The 21,216-nt window shown below is 35.8% G+C and overlaps 1 protein-coding gene across 2 annotated transcripts in view; it reads left to right on the top strand.

Moving 5' to 3' along the window:
• Window positions 1-277: 277 nt before the first annotated feature.
• SLC38A11 (solute carrier family 38 member 11) overlaps window positions 278-21,216 on the top strand; it is a 66,987-nt gene continuing 46,048 nt past the window's right edge. For both annotated transcript variants that reach the window (XM_012750037.2, XM_012750035.2), the window contains exons 1-6: window positions 278-415; window positions 889-1,003; window positions 2,855-2,929; window positions 8,796-8,930; window positions 11,026-11,091; window positions 19,624-19,730. In XM_012750037.2, the coding sequence (XP_012605491.1) occupies window positions 377-415; window positions 889-1,003; window positions 2,855-2,929; window positions 8,796-8,930; window positions 11,026-11,091; window positions 19,624-19,730 (537 nt within the window). In that variant the 5' untranslated portion in view covers window positions 278-376. The remainder of the gene's footprint in view (window positions 416-888; window positions 1,004-2,854; window positions 2,930-8,795; window positions 8,931-11,025; window positions 11,092-19,623; window positions 19,731-21,216) is intronic.

The raw sequence follows: 21,216 nt of genomic DNA, 5'->3' as shown, positions 1-21,216 counted from the left end.
AAATTGTTCTTCGCAGCTTCGGAGAAGAGTAGTTCTTTGTGTTCCGGGGTGCGGGGAGGGAGGGAGCAAAAAGGCGGGGTAGGAGGAGAGAGGGCTGCCCAGATCGGAAACCTCCCGCGGTATCTCCGCATCGGGAGGAAAAGTGCATTTGGCTGGGCAATCTCCGGTGGGAAACCGCCCCAGGCTGCGACAGCCCGGAGATATTGGGGCTGCGGCCGCCTGGCGCGCGAAGGGGGCCCAGCGGCACCGGCGGAACCGGCTCCCTCCAGCTGCCTCCAGCTGCCTGTGCGCGAGGTGGCGGAGGAGGAACCTGGCCAGGTGAGAGCCAGGTGCCCGGCCCCAGAACCTTCCACCTGCTCAGGACCACCGCGCAGCCATGGGCTACCAGAGCCAGCAGCTTGTCATCCCGCCGCAGGTAAACTGGCCACTGGGGCAGGCTCGGAAGCCAGTGAATTCACCTTGCAACAGGCCCCCCTGCCTTTACCTGGAGTCTTGGTTTAGCACCACGGAAAGTTTCTGGGAGAAAAAGTTTTGCCTTAATCTGACTCCTTCCCCCACTTGGTAGGCACTTTCCAATATAACTCTTTAATTTCACAAAATCACATCGTTGAGTTTCCTAACAGATCCTGCAATCTGGGGTCCCATGCAGCAATTAGAGCAGCTGTAATCGGAACATTTTAGGATGGCACTTGCTTACAAAACTCTGTTGAATTTCTAGCTATTATTGTTATTCTTTATTATCTCAACACTATTTTATTATTACTATTGACATTACTTATTATTACTAATATCGTGTTAGTATCCTGCATTGCCTATTTGTCCGCCACTTTTCTCATGTTTTTGAACTAGAAAATATTTGTTTAATTAACATTTTCTCTATTAAAATAGAGAGATCTAAATGACAGAGAAACCCTCGTTTCTGAACATGAGTCTAAAGGGAAAACTTGTCAGTCTACTGCTGTTTTTAATGTTGTCAACTCGATTATAGGATCCGGTATAATAGGTAAGTGTCTTGTGTTTTATTTTGTTTTTAATTTTAAGTGAAAAGGCAAATTTTAAGACTCATAATGCTGCTAGAGTTCATTGATTAATTTTGAAGGAAAAAAATCTTAAAGGAGAAAATTAGTAATTTTCTTCCATAAAAGCTTTCCTTCTTTCCCCCAATATAACAATAAGCATCTGTCTCTTTTATGCTGAAGATAGGATTGCAATTCATACACTTTCCACAGTTGAGTGCATCCTCCACAAGCAGTAGATTAAGGTGGAGCTGCATATGCATGATGCAAAATCTTTTTTCATAGATTGTGTGGTCAATTGTTAGTATTACTTAATTTACTTTTTTCCTCTTACTAAAGTGGCCACCATAATTTGAATCATCTTTTTATGACCTTCTGGAAGTATAAAACCTCAAGATATTTGTAAATATTGGAGGTACAAAAGTTTAATGTGAAAATATACCAATCTTGTTAAAAAATTAAATCCACGCGATACTTCTACCTATACAATGTTAAAGTTTAAAGCACAAACTTATGATATATTATTTTTAAATATCATTTTGTCAATAACATAAATTTGTTCATTGAAAATGCATATGAATTTTTAACAAAATAGCCAAACAATCAGAATTAAAAGAAATGAACAGCTCATATTATACCGATATATTAGAAGAAAGGGAAAAATTCTGGGAAAAAAATTAAATGTGCATTGTATTAAAGTACAAAAAGCAGGGGGGTTTTTTTTCAGTGATGATTATTCTTTTCGTTATTTAGAAACATTCCATTTCAGAAAAGGCAAAGTTGAAACACAATCCTGCAAACTGCAATATTGATTGGGAATATAACATTTTACGACAAAGTTTTGACATGTTAGTCTCCGTTATAATCTTCTGAAAAGTGAACATTTATTTGGATTCAGTTGCTTTTCTTTACACAAACAGATATGCTGCTTGGTTTTTGCATTTTTCCATACATAGACTTTATTTTTCAAATGATACATAAAATGGAGTTACCTGGGGAAAAGTAGAAACAAGCAGAGGTAAAGACTTGTTTAAAATTCTGCATCCACATATGATGGTGTGGGCAGCTTTACTTGCAAGAATTCTAGAGTTAATTCCTCTTCTGAGCACTTTAAGCTGATCCATGTCAGCAACATTCAAAATTACCACTTAATTATGTTCAGCAGCATGGCTTTTTTTTTTTTTTTTTTGGTTTTTTTTTTTTTTGGTTTTTGTTTAAAGGCAAAATTTTTCAGAGAAGAAAAATTTTGGGTGGAAATATTTTAACTACATTTATTTTAAATATTTTATTGTCCATTATCTAAAATGGTTCATACCCCCAATATCATAAAAAATAATTTCATATACTTCCTTGAGCTTTATAAAAAATACTTTTGCCTTCTCATTTTTCTCTCCTTTTTTCCTGCATGGTTGCCCCTTTTGACTCCAGAGTCTGTCTTTCTTAATATTCCATAACCCTCTGTGCTCCTTATGATCCCCTCTGCTCTCCTGACTAGCACATGAGGAAGGATTTGGAGTCACTACTCTCCACATATTCTAGGGTATATGTCATTCCTTACCCTGAAGTACGCATTATCTGTGTGAACTGGTATCTATTTTTTATTTGCTACTTTCTAATTCTTATTCCTTCACCTTGCTTTCTTGACCTGTTCCTAACTTAACAACATCTTATTCTGAAATAAGTACTAGCAAGCTAACATTTAATTATAGTACTGTCCTATGCACAGCTTACAAATATGTCATGTAAATTTACCTGTGACATGCAGAAATTGGGGGGAAACTTCTGTATTTCTAGCTGTCTTATTAATGTGAAGGGTGGGGCATTTTGTGTTTTTCCAGGATTGCCTTATTCAATGAAGCAAGCTGGGTTTCCTTTGGGAATATTGCTTTTATTCTGGGTTTCATATATTTCAGGTAAAATATTATATAAGTTCTTATTCCCACAACTTAAATTTTGCAATGACTGCTTTACACACCCACACATATACCCTGCAATAGATTTGCCTAGTTAATTAAAAAGTGCATCAAAGAATCCTAAAGAATTTAAGCATTTAGGTCTGAAGAGATTTACTTTCTTACTAATCCTTTAAACAGATTAGACAAAGTAGAAGAGCATTATATATTACAAAGCCTAAATCCTTTTCATGTGCCTTTTTTCACCTCATGCAGAAAGTGGTAGATGGGGGAGTCATTTTAAAAGTTGCTGAGGGCTGAGAGAGGACTGTGGTCTGAAAGTGCAGACGGCAGGGCTTCATGGGCAGGTGCATGTGAATGAATAACTTTTTTCAGCTGTGTTTGTGCAGGTGGCCGGCTCACCACCCCTACCTGCCTCGCTCATGCCTGGCTGTGCTCCTGGCCTGCCTGCCACTCTCTTTCAATGCAGCAATAAAGAGTTTCTACAGCACATCTTCTCTTCTGCTTCCTTCTCTTCATGGAACCTGTTCATTCATACCCACCTTTTGCCACTCCTTCATGTAAATGCAGGCTTTTCAACTCATAATCATCTCCTCCTCCTGCTGTCCTCATCCCTGCCCTGTCATCCCACCGGCTCCCCTTATGACAAACACAGCATCTTTCCTCTGCCTTAGGATCACTGTGAAAGAGGCAGTGGTCATAAATAGACACCCACCGGCAGGGTTGCTGCTGTGGTGGCCCAGTGCCCTTTACCAGCTAGTGCAAACCACCTCAGCTGCACTCTGCTCTGGAACGTCAACCTGGGCCTCAAGGGAGCTGCCTTCCTGTGAGGTGATGACCCCCGAGCCCACATTTCCCCATAGGCTTCAGCCAGTGCCTGACTGATAGGAAGCCAAAGGCTGAACTCCCTGCCTTCACTAGGGACCACTGTGCAGTGCAGTTGGAGCTCTAGAGTCCACTGCGGCAGTACTCGCTGAGCTGTTTCCCCTGTCCTCACCTCTCACTCCCTTCTCCTGAGAGCACTCGGTCCATAAATCCCTTGCCTAAGAATCTCTGCCTCAGCTCTGCTTCTGGAGACCCTGACCAAGATGCCATGCCTCATAAAATCTCAGGCTTCCAAGACCAGCCTGTAACTCTGCTATTTTTCTTCAGGCTAAGGAAGAGACCATAAAGCATGTATGTAATGGATATCAGATTCAAAGCTACGGAGGCCTTGAACTCCCTTCCTCCCTGCTTTCCTTTCATCACCTTCACCCTCTAGACCTAAGCTGCTTCTAGTTTCCACACCTCTTAATTTGTAGCTTAAGACTGGTAGGTAACTTAGTAGCATGGGATCCATAACTTTGTGCTCATTAGGAGTTGCTGGTGTTTAAAAAGTTGCATTCTATTTATTAGAGCATTTATTACACAAAAAAATCCTATTCATTGGATTTACACTTGTCATCTTTTAATTTCCTGTTTCCCAATCAGCACTGACAAATCATTAACTTCTACCCAGACATAATCACCATGGTTTATTTAAGTATGTTGTAAACATTTACACACATTGTGAACCAATAAATTGAAAAAATTACAAAATATATATCATCTGAGAATTCAGAACTTGAAGAGAATGAACACTTTACTAAAGCTAAATATACATAAATAAATCATAACGTGAATAACTTTTTTTTTTTAAGAAAATTCCTTCTGACAGAATGAATAACTTTTTTGACTAATACATATAGATAAACCTATAACAATGACTATGAGCAGTTATTCACAAAGTCACATAGTGCGAATTTACTAATCAGTGGAAATGACTCATTAATTTACTTGCATGACCCAAATGCTTAAATAATTTTGATATATAAGGGATGACCACACAAAAGCAAAAAAATGTATAGGCTGATTCATTTAAAGCAAAATCTACAAGTAGTGTATAGTATTGATGTTGGGGAACAAAAAGGATTATAAATATTTACAACAAATAATTTTGATTTGCTTTGAGATTTTTATGGTTGTTGAGTAGAGTAAAATAATTTTTTACTGGTGAAAAAATTGACTATAAATGGCCAAAAAGGTAGGAGGAAAACCAATACAAGCATAAAAAATGGCTTAAAAGAAAATTCTCCTGTTAAAGAACATCAATTCATACATGGATTATTTAAAAATTTGCATATATTTAAAGGGAGAAGAAAATGTTATAGCTGTTGACACTTGAGATTACTTATAGTTTTAAGGGAGCATACTTACAGCCTGTATTTTATATAAGCAGATGAAAGCATATACATTTATTATTGATTCAATTCTTAATACATTGTTAACTTTAAACAATACATTTTGAACTTTTATTAAATGCTGAGTGTTCTCATCTTAGCCATACAGTTCTTCACCAAACCTTCATAGCATCTATGAAACTAGTTGCTTCCTTTCTGTGACACGTTGTCACTGGTTCCCTTCCTTGGCAAATAAATTGCTGTTTATTTTTCCTGCCTCCAGCATCTGTCTATTTTCTCACTATCCTCCATATTGGGATAAGTTATCTTTATAAAACCTTGACCTCATATCCATAACTCCTCCAATCAAAAAAAGTTTTGATACTCTATAGTTACAACCAGAAAAAATATTACATTTATATTTCTTCATAGTTTGGCCACAGTCTGCATTTTTAGCCTCATCTCCAATCACTCTAACTTCTCTCTCACCTGGTCACCAACACTGTCACTTGCAGATCTTATCTTTAGCCATTATGGACTATTCAATTCCCCACAGGTAGAATATGCTTTCACACCATCTTCCCGTTGATACTTTTCTTCCTTGGCATTCCTTATCTACCTGGTGAAATTCTGGTCATCCTCCAAAGCAATATTCAACTCCTCTGAAGCATTTCTCAATTTTAAGCAAAGGAAGTCAAATTCATTTCTATGTCCTTTGAGTTTGCAAAATATTTTAAAATATATTTATTAGGCCACTTATCATATTAAATTAGAATCAGGTAGGTAGACATCTAGCAAGCCTCCCTATTGCCTGTTGATTCATTTGACAAATAAATACTGATCACTAGTTTGCCAGACATAGCAATGAAGAACATTATCCCTGCCTTTATGAAGCTCGAAATGTAATATTTCAGGCAGACAAAAAATCCATATTTATAATACTGCATAAAACTACCATAATAAAAATATGTGCATGATGACAGGGACACTGGCATTTAATTCAGCCTCAAAGGAGCAGGAATGTTATGGAGAGGAGGAGACACCTCCACTGTTTATGAAAAAATGTAAGCTAGCAGAGAAAATAGAAGGGTACTCTAAGCAGATGGAAATGTGGAAATGCAAAGAGAAAATGAACAAGTGATTTAGCCTGGCTAAAGTGTAGGGTTGATGTTTGCAAGTGGAGAAAGGGGAAGTCAGAGGGGTTTGCAAAGGCAGATATGCAGGCTTTCATGTAATCATAATCATTACCATTCCCTGAGCTAGGCGCTAAGCATAATGCAGCCACAATATTAAATCTTTCTGACTTCATTATGTAGTACTCATGTTTTTCTTTTATGGTAGAGAAAATTGAAACTTTAATAGGTCAAATGGCTTACACAAAGTCCACAGGTACTTGTGGAAGAAGAGTTGGGATTTTGATTAAGTGCATGGATTCTGGGGCTAAGCTACTAGTGCCTGAATCCTGATTCTTCCATTACTAGCTCTGTGGAGATTGTTTATTAAACCTTCTATGCCTCATTTTTCTCATCTATGAAATGGGGATAATATTATAATAGCACTTACCTTGGGTTATTGTGAATATTAAACACGTTAATATATGTAAAGCATTTGGGGAAAGATGTGGCATGCAGAAAGGTGTTGTGAAAATATTTGCTAGTATTATTGTGGTTGCTTTCATTATTATCAGACTCCAATTATCATTCTTTTTCCACCACAACATGCAGCTTGTCAAAAATATGTAAAAATAGCATAATTTCTCATTCATTTAGCCTCTATAACACAGCAGGCATTGTGGTAGACACTTAAACACCATAATTTTCGTACCATTCTTCAAGGATGGTGTATTGCCTTTCTTTAAAGTTGAGCTTGGAAAAGTCAAATCTCTCACCCAGAATCACACAGCTAACACATAATTTTTTCTGCCTCATAAAAAGGAGTTTATTTTAATCCAAAGGTTTTAGTGGATCTCTCTTCCTGGTGGATTTTAAGCAGAAAACATGCTTTGATTTGTGGTAATTTATGGTCAGGTCCAGCTGGTGGAGGAGAGATGTTCAGAATGTCTTGGTAGATAGGGGATGTCAAAAGTGTCTTGGTGGGAGCCCAGATATTTGAATGGAAGAACCATTAGGAGTTATTGCAGTAATCCAGGCAAGAAATTATAAAGGTCAAAGCTCTACAATAAAGCAAGTTAGAGATTAGAAATTAGGAAATACATTTCAATACCTAACCATATAATAGTCAATGGACTTGGTAACCAAAGACATATAGAAAGTAATGAGATAATGAGAAGTCTATTTCAATTCTCAAGTTTCTCTTGATACTATTCAGAGATTGAACAAATATGGAGGGAGAATCAAGTTACAGGTCAAATACACGAATTAGTATTTAGACATTTTAAAAGTGAGATACCTACAAAATCTCCAAGGTAAAATACTTGTTAGGCAGCTAGCTGTAGAAGTCTGGACTTTTGAAGGGGTCTGAGCTGGAAACACAAATTTAGGGGTTACTAACATCTGTATGAAAATTGAAAGCACAGGCATAAATGAGATCATAGTGGGACATCTGGAAGACTGAAAAAATAGTCCAAGAATCCAGGGTTTGAGCACAGTAAAAGACACTGGAAAAAAATTGACTACAAATGGCCAAAAAGGTAGGAAGGAGGAAAACCAAGAGAAAGTGATGTCATAAAGGCCAACAGAGGATGGTTGAGAAGAAAGAAAATGGCAAACAACCAAACAAACAAAAAAAGAGAGCAAATAACATTAAGGTTTAGGAGGTATAAATTGGATTTATCAACTTGGAGATCATTGATGAAGTTACTGAAAGAAGTTTCACTGATACGGAAGGGAATCAAGGTGAAATCTATATTTCAAAGATTTGTGCTTTAATGCCTTTCCAAATGTCTTAAAGGTTAAAAAATCACTGTGAGGGAAGCATGAGAGAAAGAAAAAAGAGCAAGTATCACACCTTGTACATAACTGTGCACCCAATGTAACTGCAGTGTCTTTCCAAAAAAAAATAAACCATCGAGTTAAATGAAAGAAGAGAGAGATTAACTTTTAATTATATAATTTATGCATATTTTTATCTTGAACTTTAATTCTAAATTGGAACTGAAATTCCTAAAATGCAAATTTCAACCAAAAACATTCTTAGAGTGCTCGCTTCAACATAACTATAAAATAAAATTATTAATTTTATTTTGTTATAATACAAATACTCTGAGTCTCCTAAATTATTACTTTCTAAATGCTTACAGCATTTTTCATTCTCAGCTTTCACACATCAAATACCTATGAATTATTTGCCTACCTATTAATACATTCTATGGGCAAGTGAGTGACAACCTGGTAACAATTACTGCAATGATTAGGTCAGGAAAGTGAGATGGAACACTGGCACTTTGTCTCTGGTCTGTGTTTCCTCTTCTGTCCATTTCTTTACATGGATATTTTAAGTATATTTGCATCTTGATTGAAAAATATATAACTGGAAATGTTACAGTTTCATGAAAGTTAATGTTGTATGAAAAGACAGGCTTGTCATGGTAATACTGTAGTATTAAATATACCTTTAAAATTTCCCTTTTACTCAGTGGTAATTAAGTCAAAACATGAAAAACCTTTGTATTAAATAGAATTGACATTTGTTTGTAATTTTTGCTGCAGATTTTTCCCTTGTTTTATTGATAAAAGGAGGGGCCCTCTCTGGAACTGATACCTACCAGTCTTTGGTCAATAAAACCTTTGGATTTCCAGGGTATCTCCTCCTTTCTGTTCTTCAGTTTTTGTATCCTTTTATAGGTAAGATGAATATTGCAATTATTTACAGAAATATGTAGTTATTTCTGAATAAAATAGTTTTAATAGTTATTAAATAACAATAAAATAATATTAACAGTTGAAATATTTTCCAAATTAAATGTTTATTTCTTTAACTATTTTCTTCCTTATTTTCTGATCCTTTTGATTTATTTTTCTGCATATTTATTTTCAATAAAATGAGGGTTATTTTCACGGGTTAATGTTTGGGCTTTCCTTATCTGGTAAAACATACAATGATCTGGGATTAAAAGTGAATGAGAGGCTGGGCGCGGTGGCTCACGCCTGTAATTTTAGCACTCTGGGCGGCCGAGGTGGGAGGATTGATTGCTCGAGGTCAGGAGTTCGAAACCAGCCTGAGCAAGAGCGAGACCCCATCTCTACTAAAAATAGGAAGAAATTAATTGGCCAACTAAAAATATATAGAAAAATTAGCTGGTTATGGTGGCACATGCATATAGTCCCAGCTACTTGAGAGGCTGAGGCAGAAGGATTGCTTGAGCCCAGGAGTCTGAGGTTGCTGTGAGCCAGGCTGATGCCACGGCACTCTAGCCTGGGCAACAGAGTGAGACTCTGTCTCAAAAAAAAAAAAAAAAAAAAATATATATATATATATACATATATATATGTATTAAGCCTTAGAAGAAATCTGTTATTTCTCTCATTCACTTTTTTTTTGGCAAAAGTATACTGAAACATGCTTTGTTATGGGTAGCAATATGCGTTTATTCTACACAAGTTTTTTTGTTTTGTTTTGTTTTGTTTTGTTTTGTTTTGTTTTGTTTTTTGAGACAGAGTCTCACTCAAACTCCTAGGCTCAGGCAATCCTCCTACCTCAGCCTCCCAGGTAGCTGGGACTAGAGGCATGCGCCACCATGCCCGGCTAATTTTTTCTATATATATTAGTTGGCCAATTAATTTCTTTCTATTTATAGTAGAGACGGGGTCTCACTCTTGCTCAGGCTGGTTTCGGACTCCTGACCTTGAGCAATCCTCCCGCCTTGGCCTCCCAGAGTGCTAGGATTACAGGCATGAGCCACCACACCCTATTTTTTTAAACCTAAGGATTTGTGGAAACCATGTACTAGGTTAACATGCTATATAAAGTTTTTAACCATAATGTTGAGAATGGCACCGAGCACTTAATTTTTCTTTTTCTTTTCCTTTCCTTTCCTTTCCTTTCCTTTCCTTTCCTTTCCTTTCCTTTCCTTTCCTTTCCTTCTTTTTTTTTTCTTTCTTTCTTTTTTTTTTTGACAGGGTCTTATCCTCTAGCTCAGGCTGGAGAGACTGCAGTGACCTGATCATGGCTCACTGCATCCTTGCACTCCTAGGCTCACAGGATCTTCCTGCCTCAGCCTCCTTAATAGCTAGGACCACAGGAACGTATGCACTGGTCCAGCTAATTTTTCCATTTTTTTGTAGAGACAGGGTCTTACCATGTTGCCCAGGCTGGTCTGGAACTCCAGCCCTAATGGGATCCTCCTTGGCCTCCCCAAATGCTGAGATTACAGGCATGAGCCACTACACCTGGCCACCTAGCAATTCTTAAATAAATAAAGTGTAACTATTCACCAGTGGCCAAATTGACTTCACTTTTTAAGTCAATATTACAGAAGCTATTGTTTGAACCACTAACTTCATGTCTCCACAAAAAGCTAAGACTGTATTTTCCCCCCAAAGTCTTACTTTTTCAATTAAGGGGATATTTTGGTGACTTCAAAATTTTCTATTATTATTCATTACTTTAAGCAGTACACATGTTTCTAAAAAAGTACTTAGAAACTGAATTTTAACAACAAAATAAATTGCATTTTATATGATTATCAAAACTCCCTATTTAAAGGTGTAGTGGGATGAATCAATTTGTAAAGTGAAAACCTTGTAATACAAGTTAATACTCTGCTATAAATCTGTTGCCTAGTTATTTTTAAGGCTGTACAGATTGGTAATCATAATGTGTATTTGAAAGTAGGATTATGCCAATATTTTGGAAGTAATAACTGATCACTTTAAAAATATTCAGGACAAAATATGTGATGGCTTGTTGATGACTGTATTATTTTAATTATGTTTTTAGCCATGATAAGTTACAACATAATAGCTGGAGATACTTTGAGCAAAGTTTTTCAAAGAATCCCAGGAGGTAAGTCAAAAAATTTTTTGAATATTTAAATATATTTATTTAATGTAGTTATTTATAGTTAATGTGGTCCATAATAATTTAAAAATAAAATGTTTGAAAGTGGAGGAGTTGGATTACTTCAGATATCTCACAATTCCCATAACCCATTGTGATCTTGAAGTTTTTATTTACTTTTATATATAATTTAGTTAATATTCAGCTGTTTCAAAAAATGTTATTACATTTATATACTTAGAATACTTTATATTTTAAATGTCGTATGCTTTATATCACCAACTCTCTGTAGTAACATATTTTCGTGTACTAGTTGTACTACATTTCTTAAGCAAGCTGTTTTCCATGTTACTTGTATTAAGGTATAATTTAATACAGTAAAATTAACCTTTTAAATGTATATTCTGTGAGTTTTGACAAATGCATATAGTCATATAACTGCAGCTACAATCAAAACACAGAACAATTCCATTACTCCCCCAAATTTTCTCAATTTCTTCTATAGTCAAACCTTCCATTATCTTCAGCATCCAGAAACCACTCATCAGGTCTCTCCCCCTGTAGTTTTGCTTTTTCCAGAATGTTGTCATGCATGTAGCGTTTTCAATTCTGGCTTCTTTTACTTTGAAAGATACCTTCAGGATTCATTATGTCTTTAGGTGTATCAGCAGTTTGCTCTTTTTCTAAAAAAAATATATATTTCTGAGAAGTATTCCATTTTATGGATGTACAATAGTACATCTGTCACCGAGCTGAGGGACATTTGTGTTGTTTCCAACTTGGGGTGATTACAGAAAAGTTGCTATGAATATTCTCAAGCAGACCTTTATAAGATGTGCCACAACCCCACTGACTGTTCAACTTTCACCATGTTGTGCTTATTAGAATAATTCAGAGATCATGAATCTTTTTTCCTTTGAAGAGCTTTTTATCTAAGCTACATAATTCCCATTTCATTGTGACCTAGCTCTATAGTTATTATAGTTGATGAGAAAAACACCTTTCCTCTTAGTGCTTGAATCACTCATTCTAGAGACACACAAAACAAAATGAAACAAAACCCAGGACTGGAAATTGCAACTATTCCTCTCCCAGGGTTTAGTGGAAGCTGAGATCCAGGAGACGTGGCTATCAAATCACAGATCCACTACTTAGTAGCTATGTGACCTTGAAAAGGTTAGTTGCCCTCTCTGAGTTTCAGTCTCCTCATCTCTAAATTAGGAATTAGAATATCACCTGCCTCACAGAATTGTTGTATGAAACAGAAGAGATGGTACAGGTGGTGCTTAGCACGTAGCTGGCTTACCCAGTACTGTTAGCTGGTATTATTGTTACCCTGAGCTGTCTGTACCTTCTTTCCTGCACCCAACTTCCAAATCATGATTGCACAAACTTAGATCATGTGAGTGAATAGAATGCTAAGAGAAAATGGGCAGAATATAATACCATACATACAATATGATCTACATTATGTAAATTCTCTATTTACATATATAAGGAAAAATAATAAACATGGTCATATATAAACAGCAATTATCTTTTTGTTTTTTGGGGGGTTTTTTTTGGGGGGACAAAGTCTCGCTCTGTCATCCTGGTTAGAGTGCAGTGGCATCATCATAGCTCAGTGCAGCCTCAAATTCCTTAGCACAAGTGATCTCCTGCCTCAGCCTCCCAAGTAGCTGGGACTACAAGCCTGCGCCACCACACATAGCTAACTTTGTCTATTTTTAGTACTCAGAGCTGGTTTCTAATTTCTGACTTCAAGCAATCCTCCTGCCTCAGCCTTTCAAAGTGCTAGGATTACAGGTATGAGCCACTGAGTGTGGCCCTGTGATTATCTTTTATTTATTTATTTATTTATTTTTGAGACAGAGTCTCCCTTTGTTGCCCAGGCTAGAGTAAGTGCCATTGGTCAGCCTAGCTCACAGCAACCTCAAACTCCTGGGCTTAAGCAATCCTTCTGTCTCAGCCTCCCGAGTAGCTGGGACTACAGGCATGCGCCACCATGCCCAGCTAATTTTTTTCTATATGTATTAGTTGGCCAATTAATTTCTTTCTATTTATAGTAGAGACGGGGGTCTCACTCTTGCTCAGTCTGGTTTCGAACTCCTGACCTCGAGCAATCCACCCGCCTCAGCCTCCCAGAGTGCTAGGATTACAGGCGTGAGCCACCGCGCCCACCTTCTTCTTTCTTTTTTTAAGGTTTACTTTCAAAGTTTTAACAATATATGTAATTTCAGATATTCATATGAATAATGTAACAATACACATCTTGTTCTATAATGTGCTTCTTTCTCCTAATGATATTTTAAGGGCATTTCTCATATCAAAACATAAAGATATATCATATGTTTTAATGGAAATTCAGTATTCTGTACAGTATCAACTATACAGTTGAAAAGACTATAATTAACTTTCCTTGAAAGAAACATTTTGTTTAATTTTTATTGATTTTAATTATACCAACAATATATGAATTTACACTTTTTATAAAAATAAAATATTAGCTGGGAAAGGTGGCTCATGCCTGTAATCCTAGCACTCTGAGAGGCCAAGGCAGGAAGACTGCTTGAGCTCAGGAATTTAAGACTAGCCTGAGCAAGAGCAAGACCCTGTCTCTACTAAAAATAGAAAAATTAGCTGGGCTTGGTGGCAGGTGCCTGTAATCCCAGCTACTTGCGAGGCTAAGGCAGAAGGATTGCTTGAGCCCAGGAGTTTGAGATTGCAGTAAGCTAGGCTGATGCCATGGCACTCTAGCCTGGGTGACAGAGTGAGACTCTGTTTCAAAAACAAAAAACAAACAAAAAATTTAAATAAATAAATAAAATATTATAGATGAAACTAAAGGTCCCCTTGAAACCTCCTTCCTAGTTAGTGATTTTATAATCATAAAAAATACTTAAAAAATAGGTCATTTAGGCCGGGCGTGGTGGCTCATGCCTGTAATCCTAGCACTCTGGGAGACTGAGGCGGGCGGATTGCTCGAGGTCCGGAGTTCGAAACCAGACTGAGCAAGAGCGAGACCCCGTCTCTACTAAACATAGAAAGAAATTAATTGGCCAACTAATATATATAGAAAAAATTAGCCTGGCATGGTGGCACATGCCTGTAGTCCCAGCTACTTGGGAGGCTGAGGCAGTAGGATTGCTTGAGCCCAGGAGTTTGAGGTTGCTGTGAGCTAGGCTGACCAATGGCACTCACTCTAGCCTGGGCAACAAAGTGAGATCCTGTCTCAAAAAAATAAAATAAAATAAAATAAGGCATTTAGCAAAAAGCACATATACTTACCATAATTTCTTCACCATTTTTGAATGTGACAGTTTATAGTGTATGCAATGTTTGGCTTTGTTTTTATGTCCTATAAGGCATAATATTATGCCAGAATATTTTTGGAAATAGAATCCTTAACAAAGCTCTATTTTTGTTTCTGAAATATGTCACTGATGTCTTAGACTGGCATGTGGACAATTGCTTATAATTTTCCCCAGTAACCAAAGTCTTGGTTCTTGATAGGAGTCAAAGTAACAAGAAAATATTGATGTAAAAAAATAAAATGTTTACATGATTTTGGAATTTTTCAAAAATTTCAATGTTCAAAAATTTTTTTTACTATTGTTTAAACATTTAAAATTTATTTTTGGGTTCATTTTTGGTAGATCAGTATAGGTAATAAATTTCATTAGATCATTAGTGAAAAATGTTCTTCATGCCAGTGGAGATCTGCAGTTACCAGGCTTCCAGCACTCTGTGTCTGTTTTCTTTTTTCTTTTTTTATTTTAGTGTATTAGGGGGGTACAAGTGTTAAGGTTACGTATATTGCCCATGCCCTCCTCCCCCCTCTGTGTCTGTTTTCTATGCCTTAGCATTTTCCCGGTGCAGCAAAAGCTTTGTAGGGATAAATAGAAACAAATACACAAATAATTTGATTCAAATTATGTTCACCAGAAATATGTAAATAGTGAGCTCAGAGTTTTGGGAACTTGAACTTTCTGTTTTATTATTTTAGTTCTTAACTTTATCATGACTATTTACCTATGGCTTAGTGATTAAATATTAGGTTATTAAGTATGAAGTGTCTAATTCCTTAAGTACTAAATTTGACAGTTGATATCTCTGACATTTCATTTTGACACTTCCCATTTTATTTTTATTGTGAAGGTATATCCTTATTCTTTCAAATGCACAGTTTGGTTTGTGATTATCTTTCAATAAAATTTTTAGAGCAATTTTTGTGAAACCAGGAATAAGTCATATTTTCAATTATGAGTTCCTTTGTGAAACCGATGCAGCACAGACAGTTCAAAATACTTACAAAGTGTTGAGGAAGGATATCGCTAATGGACACACAGTACGTTAATTCTGGAAATTTTAATCTTGATGAGCCATGTGGTGCAACCTGAGACCAAGGCGGATAATGATGAGTTAAAAGCTGTAGTAGAAGCGAATCAGTTTCAACCTACATGTGAATTAGTAGTAAGGTTTGACGTTACTATTCCAACAATATTGGACCATTTGAAACAAATTAAAGAAAAGTAAAGAAGCTAGCTGGATGGGTACCATATGAATTAAATGAGTGTCAGAAGAGATATTGTCTCAAAGCTTGCCTTTCTTTGCTGTCATTACATAAAAGCGAACCATTTCTACACTGTATTGTGACGTGTGATAAAAAAATCGATTATTTTTGTCAATCACTAGCGTTCAGCACAAGGGTTGGATAAGGATAAAGTGCTGAAACAGAGTCTAAAACTGAATATTCATCAAAAAAAGCTAATGATTTCTGTTTGGTGGTCCAGAGCTGGTATTGTCCACTACAGCTTCATGGAACCTGGTCAATCTATTGCAGCAGGTATCTGACAAGGGATTAATAATATATTATTAATTGGATGAAAAGATGAGGATGCTTGCAACCAGTTGGATGAAAAGATGAGGATGCTTGCAATTAAGCAGCCAAGATTGGTCAATAGAGACAGGTCAATCCTCTTGCAAGACAAGGCTTGACCACATGTCGCACAAACAACACTGCGAAAACTACAGCAGCTGGACTTGGAGACTCTCTGTCATCCACCGTATTTACCAGACCTTGCACCAACTGAATACCACTTCTTCCAGGCTTTAGACCACTTCTTACAAGGAAAAAAATTAATATAAAAATTATTAATATAATAATATTAATATAAAATATATTAATATTTAATTCTCAACAAGCTGTGGAAAAGGCCTTTCATGATTTCATCACCACTGTCTCTTCAGGCTTCTTTGCTGCTGGCGTAAGCAAGCTACCATTAAGATGCAAAACTGTCAATAGTTTAGGCACATACTTTGATTCATTGTACTGCTTCTTATTTGAGATACAATAAACTAAATTTTTTATTTGAAATTGGACATTTCATATTTAATGACCTAATATTCCCTTCTGGTATGTGTGTGTATGAATATATATACACACACATATATATATATATAGTGAAATTTATGTTATTTTGAAATTCCTATCTTGGAACATTTTTATATGTTAATTAGGTATCCAAGAAAATTAGTGTCATTGTGCAGAATAATAGCTTTTTTCTTCCTGCTGCAAACATTCACTTACTTAAGGTTAGACCTCTACGGACTTTAGACTTTGCAGAAATTGATGCCAATCACTTGGTACCAATGAGGATATTTTAACAATATGACATGATCTCTAAAAGAAATTCAATATGAGTTAAAATATTTAAACAATAGTGTCTTCTTTGGGATAGATATATAATTCCTTAAGTGACTATTTTGGTTAGCATAGCTTTTTAAAAAAATTTTAATTATTATGTGTACATAATAGTTGTGTATTTTTATAGGGTACGTGGGATGTTTTGGTACAGTCATACAATGTGAATTAATTAAATCAGGGTGTATCCATTACCTCAGGCATTTATCATTTCTTTGTGTTAGGACAGTCCAATTCTACTCTTAGTTATTTTAAAGTATACTCTAACTGGATTATAGTCGCTTTGCTGTGCTATCAAATATTGTTCATTCTATCTAACTATATTTTTGTACCCATTAACCATCCCCACTTTATCCCCCTCTTCCTGTTATTTTTCCCAGCCTCTGGAAACCATCATTCTACTTTCTTTCTCCATGAGATTAATTGTCTTCAATATTTAGCTCCCACATATGAGTGACTTGTCTTTTTGGTAAAATGACATTTTAACTGAGATAAGATGATATCTCACTGTAGTTTTGATTTGCATTTCTCTGATGACCAATGATGGTGAGAATTTTTTCATATACTCATTGGCCATTTATGTGTCTCTTCTTCTGAGAAACATATACTCAGATCTTTTGCCCATTTCAATCAGATTATTTGATTTTTTTTCCCTAATGAGTTGTTGGAGTTCCTGATACATTCTAGCTATTAATCCCTTGTCAGATGGATAATTTGCAAATATTTTCTCCCATTCTATGGGTTGTCTCTTCCCTTCCTTGGTTGTTTCCTTTGCTGTGCAGAAAGAAGCTTTTTAGCTTGTTGTGATCCCATTTGTCTAATTTTGCTTTGGTTGCTTGTGCTTTGGGGGTATTAATCAAGAAATCACTACCCAGACTAGTGTCCTGAAGAGTTTCTCCAATGTTTTCTTGTAGTTGTTTCATAGTTCAGGTTTTAGATTTACGTCTTTAATCCATTTTGATTTGATTTTTGTATATGATAAGTGACAAGGGTCTAGTTTCATTCTTCTGCATATGGATATCCAGTTTTCCCAGCACCATTTATTGAAGAGACTGTCCTTTCCCACTGTATGTTCTTGGCACCTTTGTCGAAGATAAATTCACTATAGATGTATGAATTTATTTCTGGGTTCTGTATTCTGTTCCATTGGTCTATGTTTCTGTTTTTATGGGAGTATACTGCTGTTTTGGTTACTACAGCTCTGTAGTACAATTTGAGGTTAGGCAATGTGGTTCCTCCAGTTTGTTCTTTTTGCTCTGGATGGCTTTGGCTAGTCTGAGTGTTTTGTGGTTCCATATAAATTTTAGGATAACTTTTTCTATTTCTGGAAGAATGTCATTGGTATTTTGATGGAAATTACATTGGATCTGTAGATTGCTTTGTGTAGTATGGGGATACTTTAACAATATTGATTTTTCCAATCCAGGAGGATGGAATATCTTTCCCTTTTTTGTGTGTCCTCTTCAATTTCTTTTGTCAGTGTTTCATAATTTTCATTGCAGAGATCTTTCACTTCTTTGGTTAAGTTTATTTCCAGGTATCTTATTTTATTTGTAGCTATTGTAAATGGGATTACTTTCTTGTTGACATTGGCATATAAAAATGCTACTAATTTTTGTATGTTGATTTTGTATCCTGCAACTTTACTGAATTTATTTTATCAGTTTTAATAGTTTTTTTGTAGCACAGCTTTTAAAATATATAAATCTTTGTGTTTCGTCTTATGTTTCAAACTTCTGTTTCTATTTGATTATATATATGTATATATACATACATATATGTGAAATTTATTTTAAGAATAGAAATAAAAATAAAAGTATTTTTCTATTTGTATTTGCTCATTATGATAGCCAAGAAACTGCAGTATATACCAGTTGCAGCAGCTCTCCTATGACTTCTGCCTTATCTAAAAAGTTGCTTCTACTATTTACTTCATTCTTTTCTTTTTTCTTTTCTTTTTTTTTTTGAGACAGAGTCTCACTCTGTTGCCCGGGCTAGAGTGCCGTGGTGTCAGCCTAGCTCCCAGCAACCTCAAACTCCTGGGCTCAAGTGATCCTCCTGCCTCAGCCCCCTGAGCAGCTGGGACTATAGGCATGCACCACCATGCCTGGCTAAGTTTTTCTATATATTTTTAGTTGGTCAATTCATTTCTTTCTATTTTTTAGTAGAGACGGGGTCTGTCTCTTGCTCAGGCTGGTTTCAAACTCCTGACCTCCAGCAATCCTCCTGCCTCGGCCTCCCAGATTGTTACAGATGTGAGCCACCACACCCGGCCTATTCACTTCTTTCTTGACAAAAGTATTAGAAATATATTAAATATTTTAATCTAAACCTTGATTTTTGAAGTTTTGTTCAGGTATTACTGCTCAAGTCTACTGATATACAGAAGTTTAAAAAAAACACCTTAGAAAATGCATTGTGCTCACATAGCTTACTTTCTACATGAAGGGCTCTGCCATCACAAGGTTTTGGACAGGAAATAGCATAATGTTTTTTATGTTTGAAAAAGATTTCTGTAGTTTGTGGGTTAAGAGTACACTCTTAGGGGACAAAGAAGCCTGAGAACTGATTAGGAGGCTATTAAAATAATTTTAATGTAAATATTATGACATCATTTGAAAAAATAGGTTAATCCTTAAGTTATTTTGTATTTACATTTTTGTGATTTATTTCTATTTTTACATGGTTTTATAGAGTTTGTTAACCAAAATCATTATCATTGAGGTAGTATTTATGTTTAACTAATTTTTATAATTAAATTCTTGGCTATTTAGTTGTGCCACCAATGTGTTACTTATAATTATATGCATTTAACAATATTTATTGTGTTTTAGTTGATCCTGAAAACTTGTTTGTTGGTCGCCACTTCATAATTATGATTTCCACGGTTACCTTTACTCTGCCTTTGTCCTTGTACCGAGATATAGCAAAACTTGGAAAGGTAATTTTTACATTTTAAACAGGCATAGAAATACACCTTGTAACCTGCATTATTATATTTGGCAAAGCTCTTAATTATAGTACTCATCTTTGGTTTCTTTTAGTTTACTTATGATTATGCTAGAGTAAACTGTGTTTGAATCATTAGCTTGTTTTTAGGAACTGATGGTTAAATATTTGATGAGTGTGAACTAAATATGTGTTTTTCTTTTTCTTTTCTAAAGTAGATACTCTAACTGATGTCAGCACACTTTAAAGAAATGTTTTTATTTCAAAATGTTATGGGGATACATACATTTTGTTTACATAATTTGCTTTTGTACAGTTTGAGTTGAAGTTATAAGTGTGCCCTTCAGCCAATTAGTGAAGACAGCACACTTGAAATTTAGAAAATATGAAGAACTATACTTACAGCAAGTCTTATGTATTGGAAAAGTGTTCAATTTTTTTTGTAGGTAGTTTAAACAATTTAAAATTAAACTAATAAGTAAGGATGTATCTCTTCAACGGCTTAAAATATTTTTATTTGTAAATTACGATGTCTATTTGCCTGTTTTTCATTCACTGAACTTAAATGTCAATATGTTGCTTGATCAACTTGTGAGCATGTGGCCAAAATATATGATTCTTATTACTAAAGAGAAATACTGAACTATTTCTAAAGAAAGCAACCAAGTAATTATTCAACTCACTACATAAGCTCGTTTGCACTCTCTCAAGGAATGTTTGTATTTTTCCCAAAATATTTTGGTGCTATGTCCACATGACACCAAGCATCCTGACAAAAAAATTTTTTTAAGAAGAGTTATTCAGGCCGGGCATGGTGGCTCACGCCTGTAATCCTAGCACTCTGGGAGGCTGAGGCAGGCGGATTGCTTGAGGTCAGGAGTTCAAAACCAGCCTGAGCAAGAGCAAGACCTTGTCTCTACTATAAATAGAAATAAATTAATTGGCCAACTAATATATATAGAAAAAAATTAGCCGGGCATGGTGGCGCATGCCTGTAGTCCCAGCTACTCGGGAGGCTGAGGCAGCAGGATCACTTGAGCCCAGGAGTTTGAGGTTGCTGTGAGCTAGGCTGATGCCACAGCACCCACTCTAGCCTGGACAACAAAGCGAGACTCTGTCTCAAAAAAAAGAACAGTTATTCATATAATATTTTTATATTCTAACTTCAAAACTCCAACAGTTGACTGACTTACTTTTCACTGTGATGTTTGATGTTGTGCATTCAGTTATGAAGTCCTTCCTTCCCGGTAGAGCTAAAGGTGGAGGCGATGTGTCAAAGCATTTTGACCACCACATCCTCTATCCCTAACAATCACCCAGAAATAAGCAAAACTATATCAAAATATGCTTTTTGTGACTTATCTAAGATGATCAGACTATTTTGCATTTCACATGTTCAATGTAGAGATAAATGTTATCTTCTGAGTGAAGACAGCAAGGCATTCATGAAAAGAAAGGTGCTAATAAATATTCTATCA

The sequence above is a fragment of the Microcebus murinus genome, chromosome 8 (genome assembly GCF_040939455.1).
Source record: "Microcebus murinus isolate Inina chromosome 8, M.murinus_Inina_mat1.0, whole genome shotgun sequence".
Taxonomy (NCBI): Eukaryota; Metazoa; Chordata; class Mammalia; order Primates; family Cheirogaleidae; genus Microcebus; species Microcebus murinus.
The sequence above is the reverse complement of the archived record's forward strand: the minus strand, read 5'-3'. Positions and strand labels throughout refer to the sequence as shown.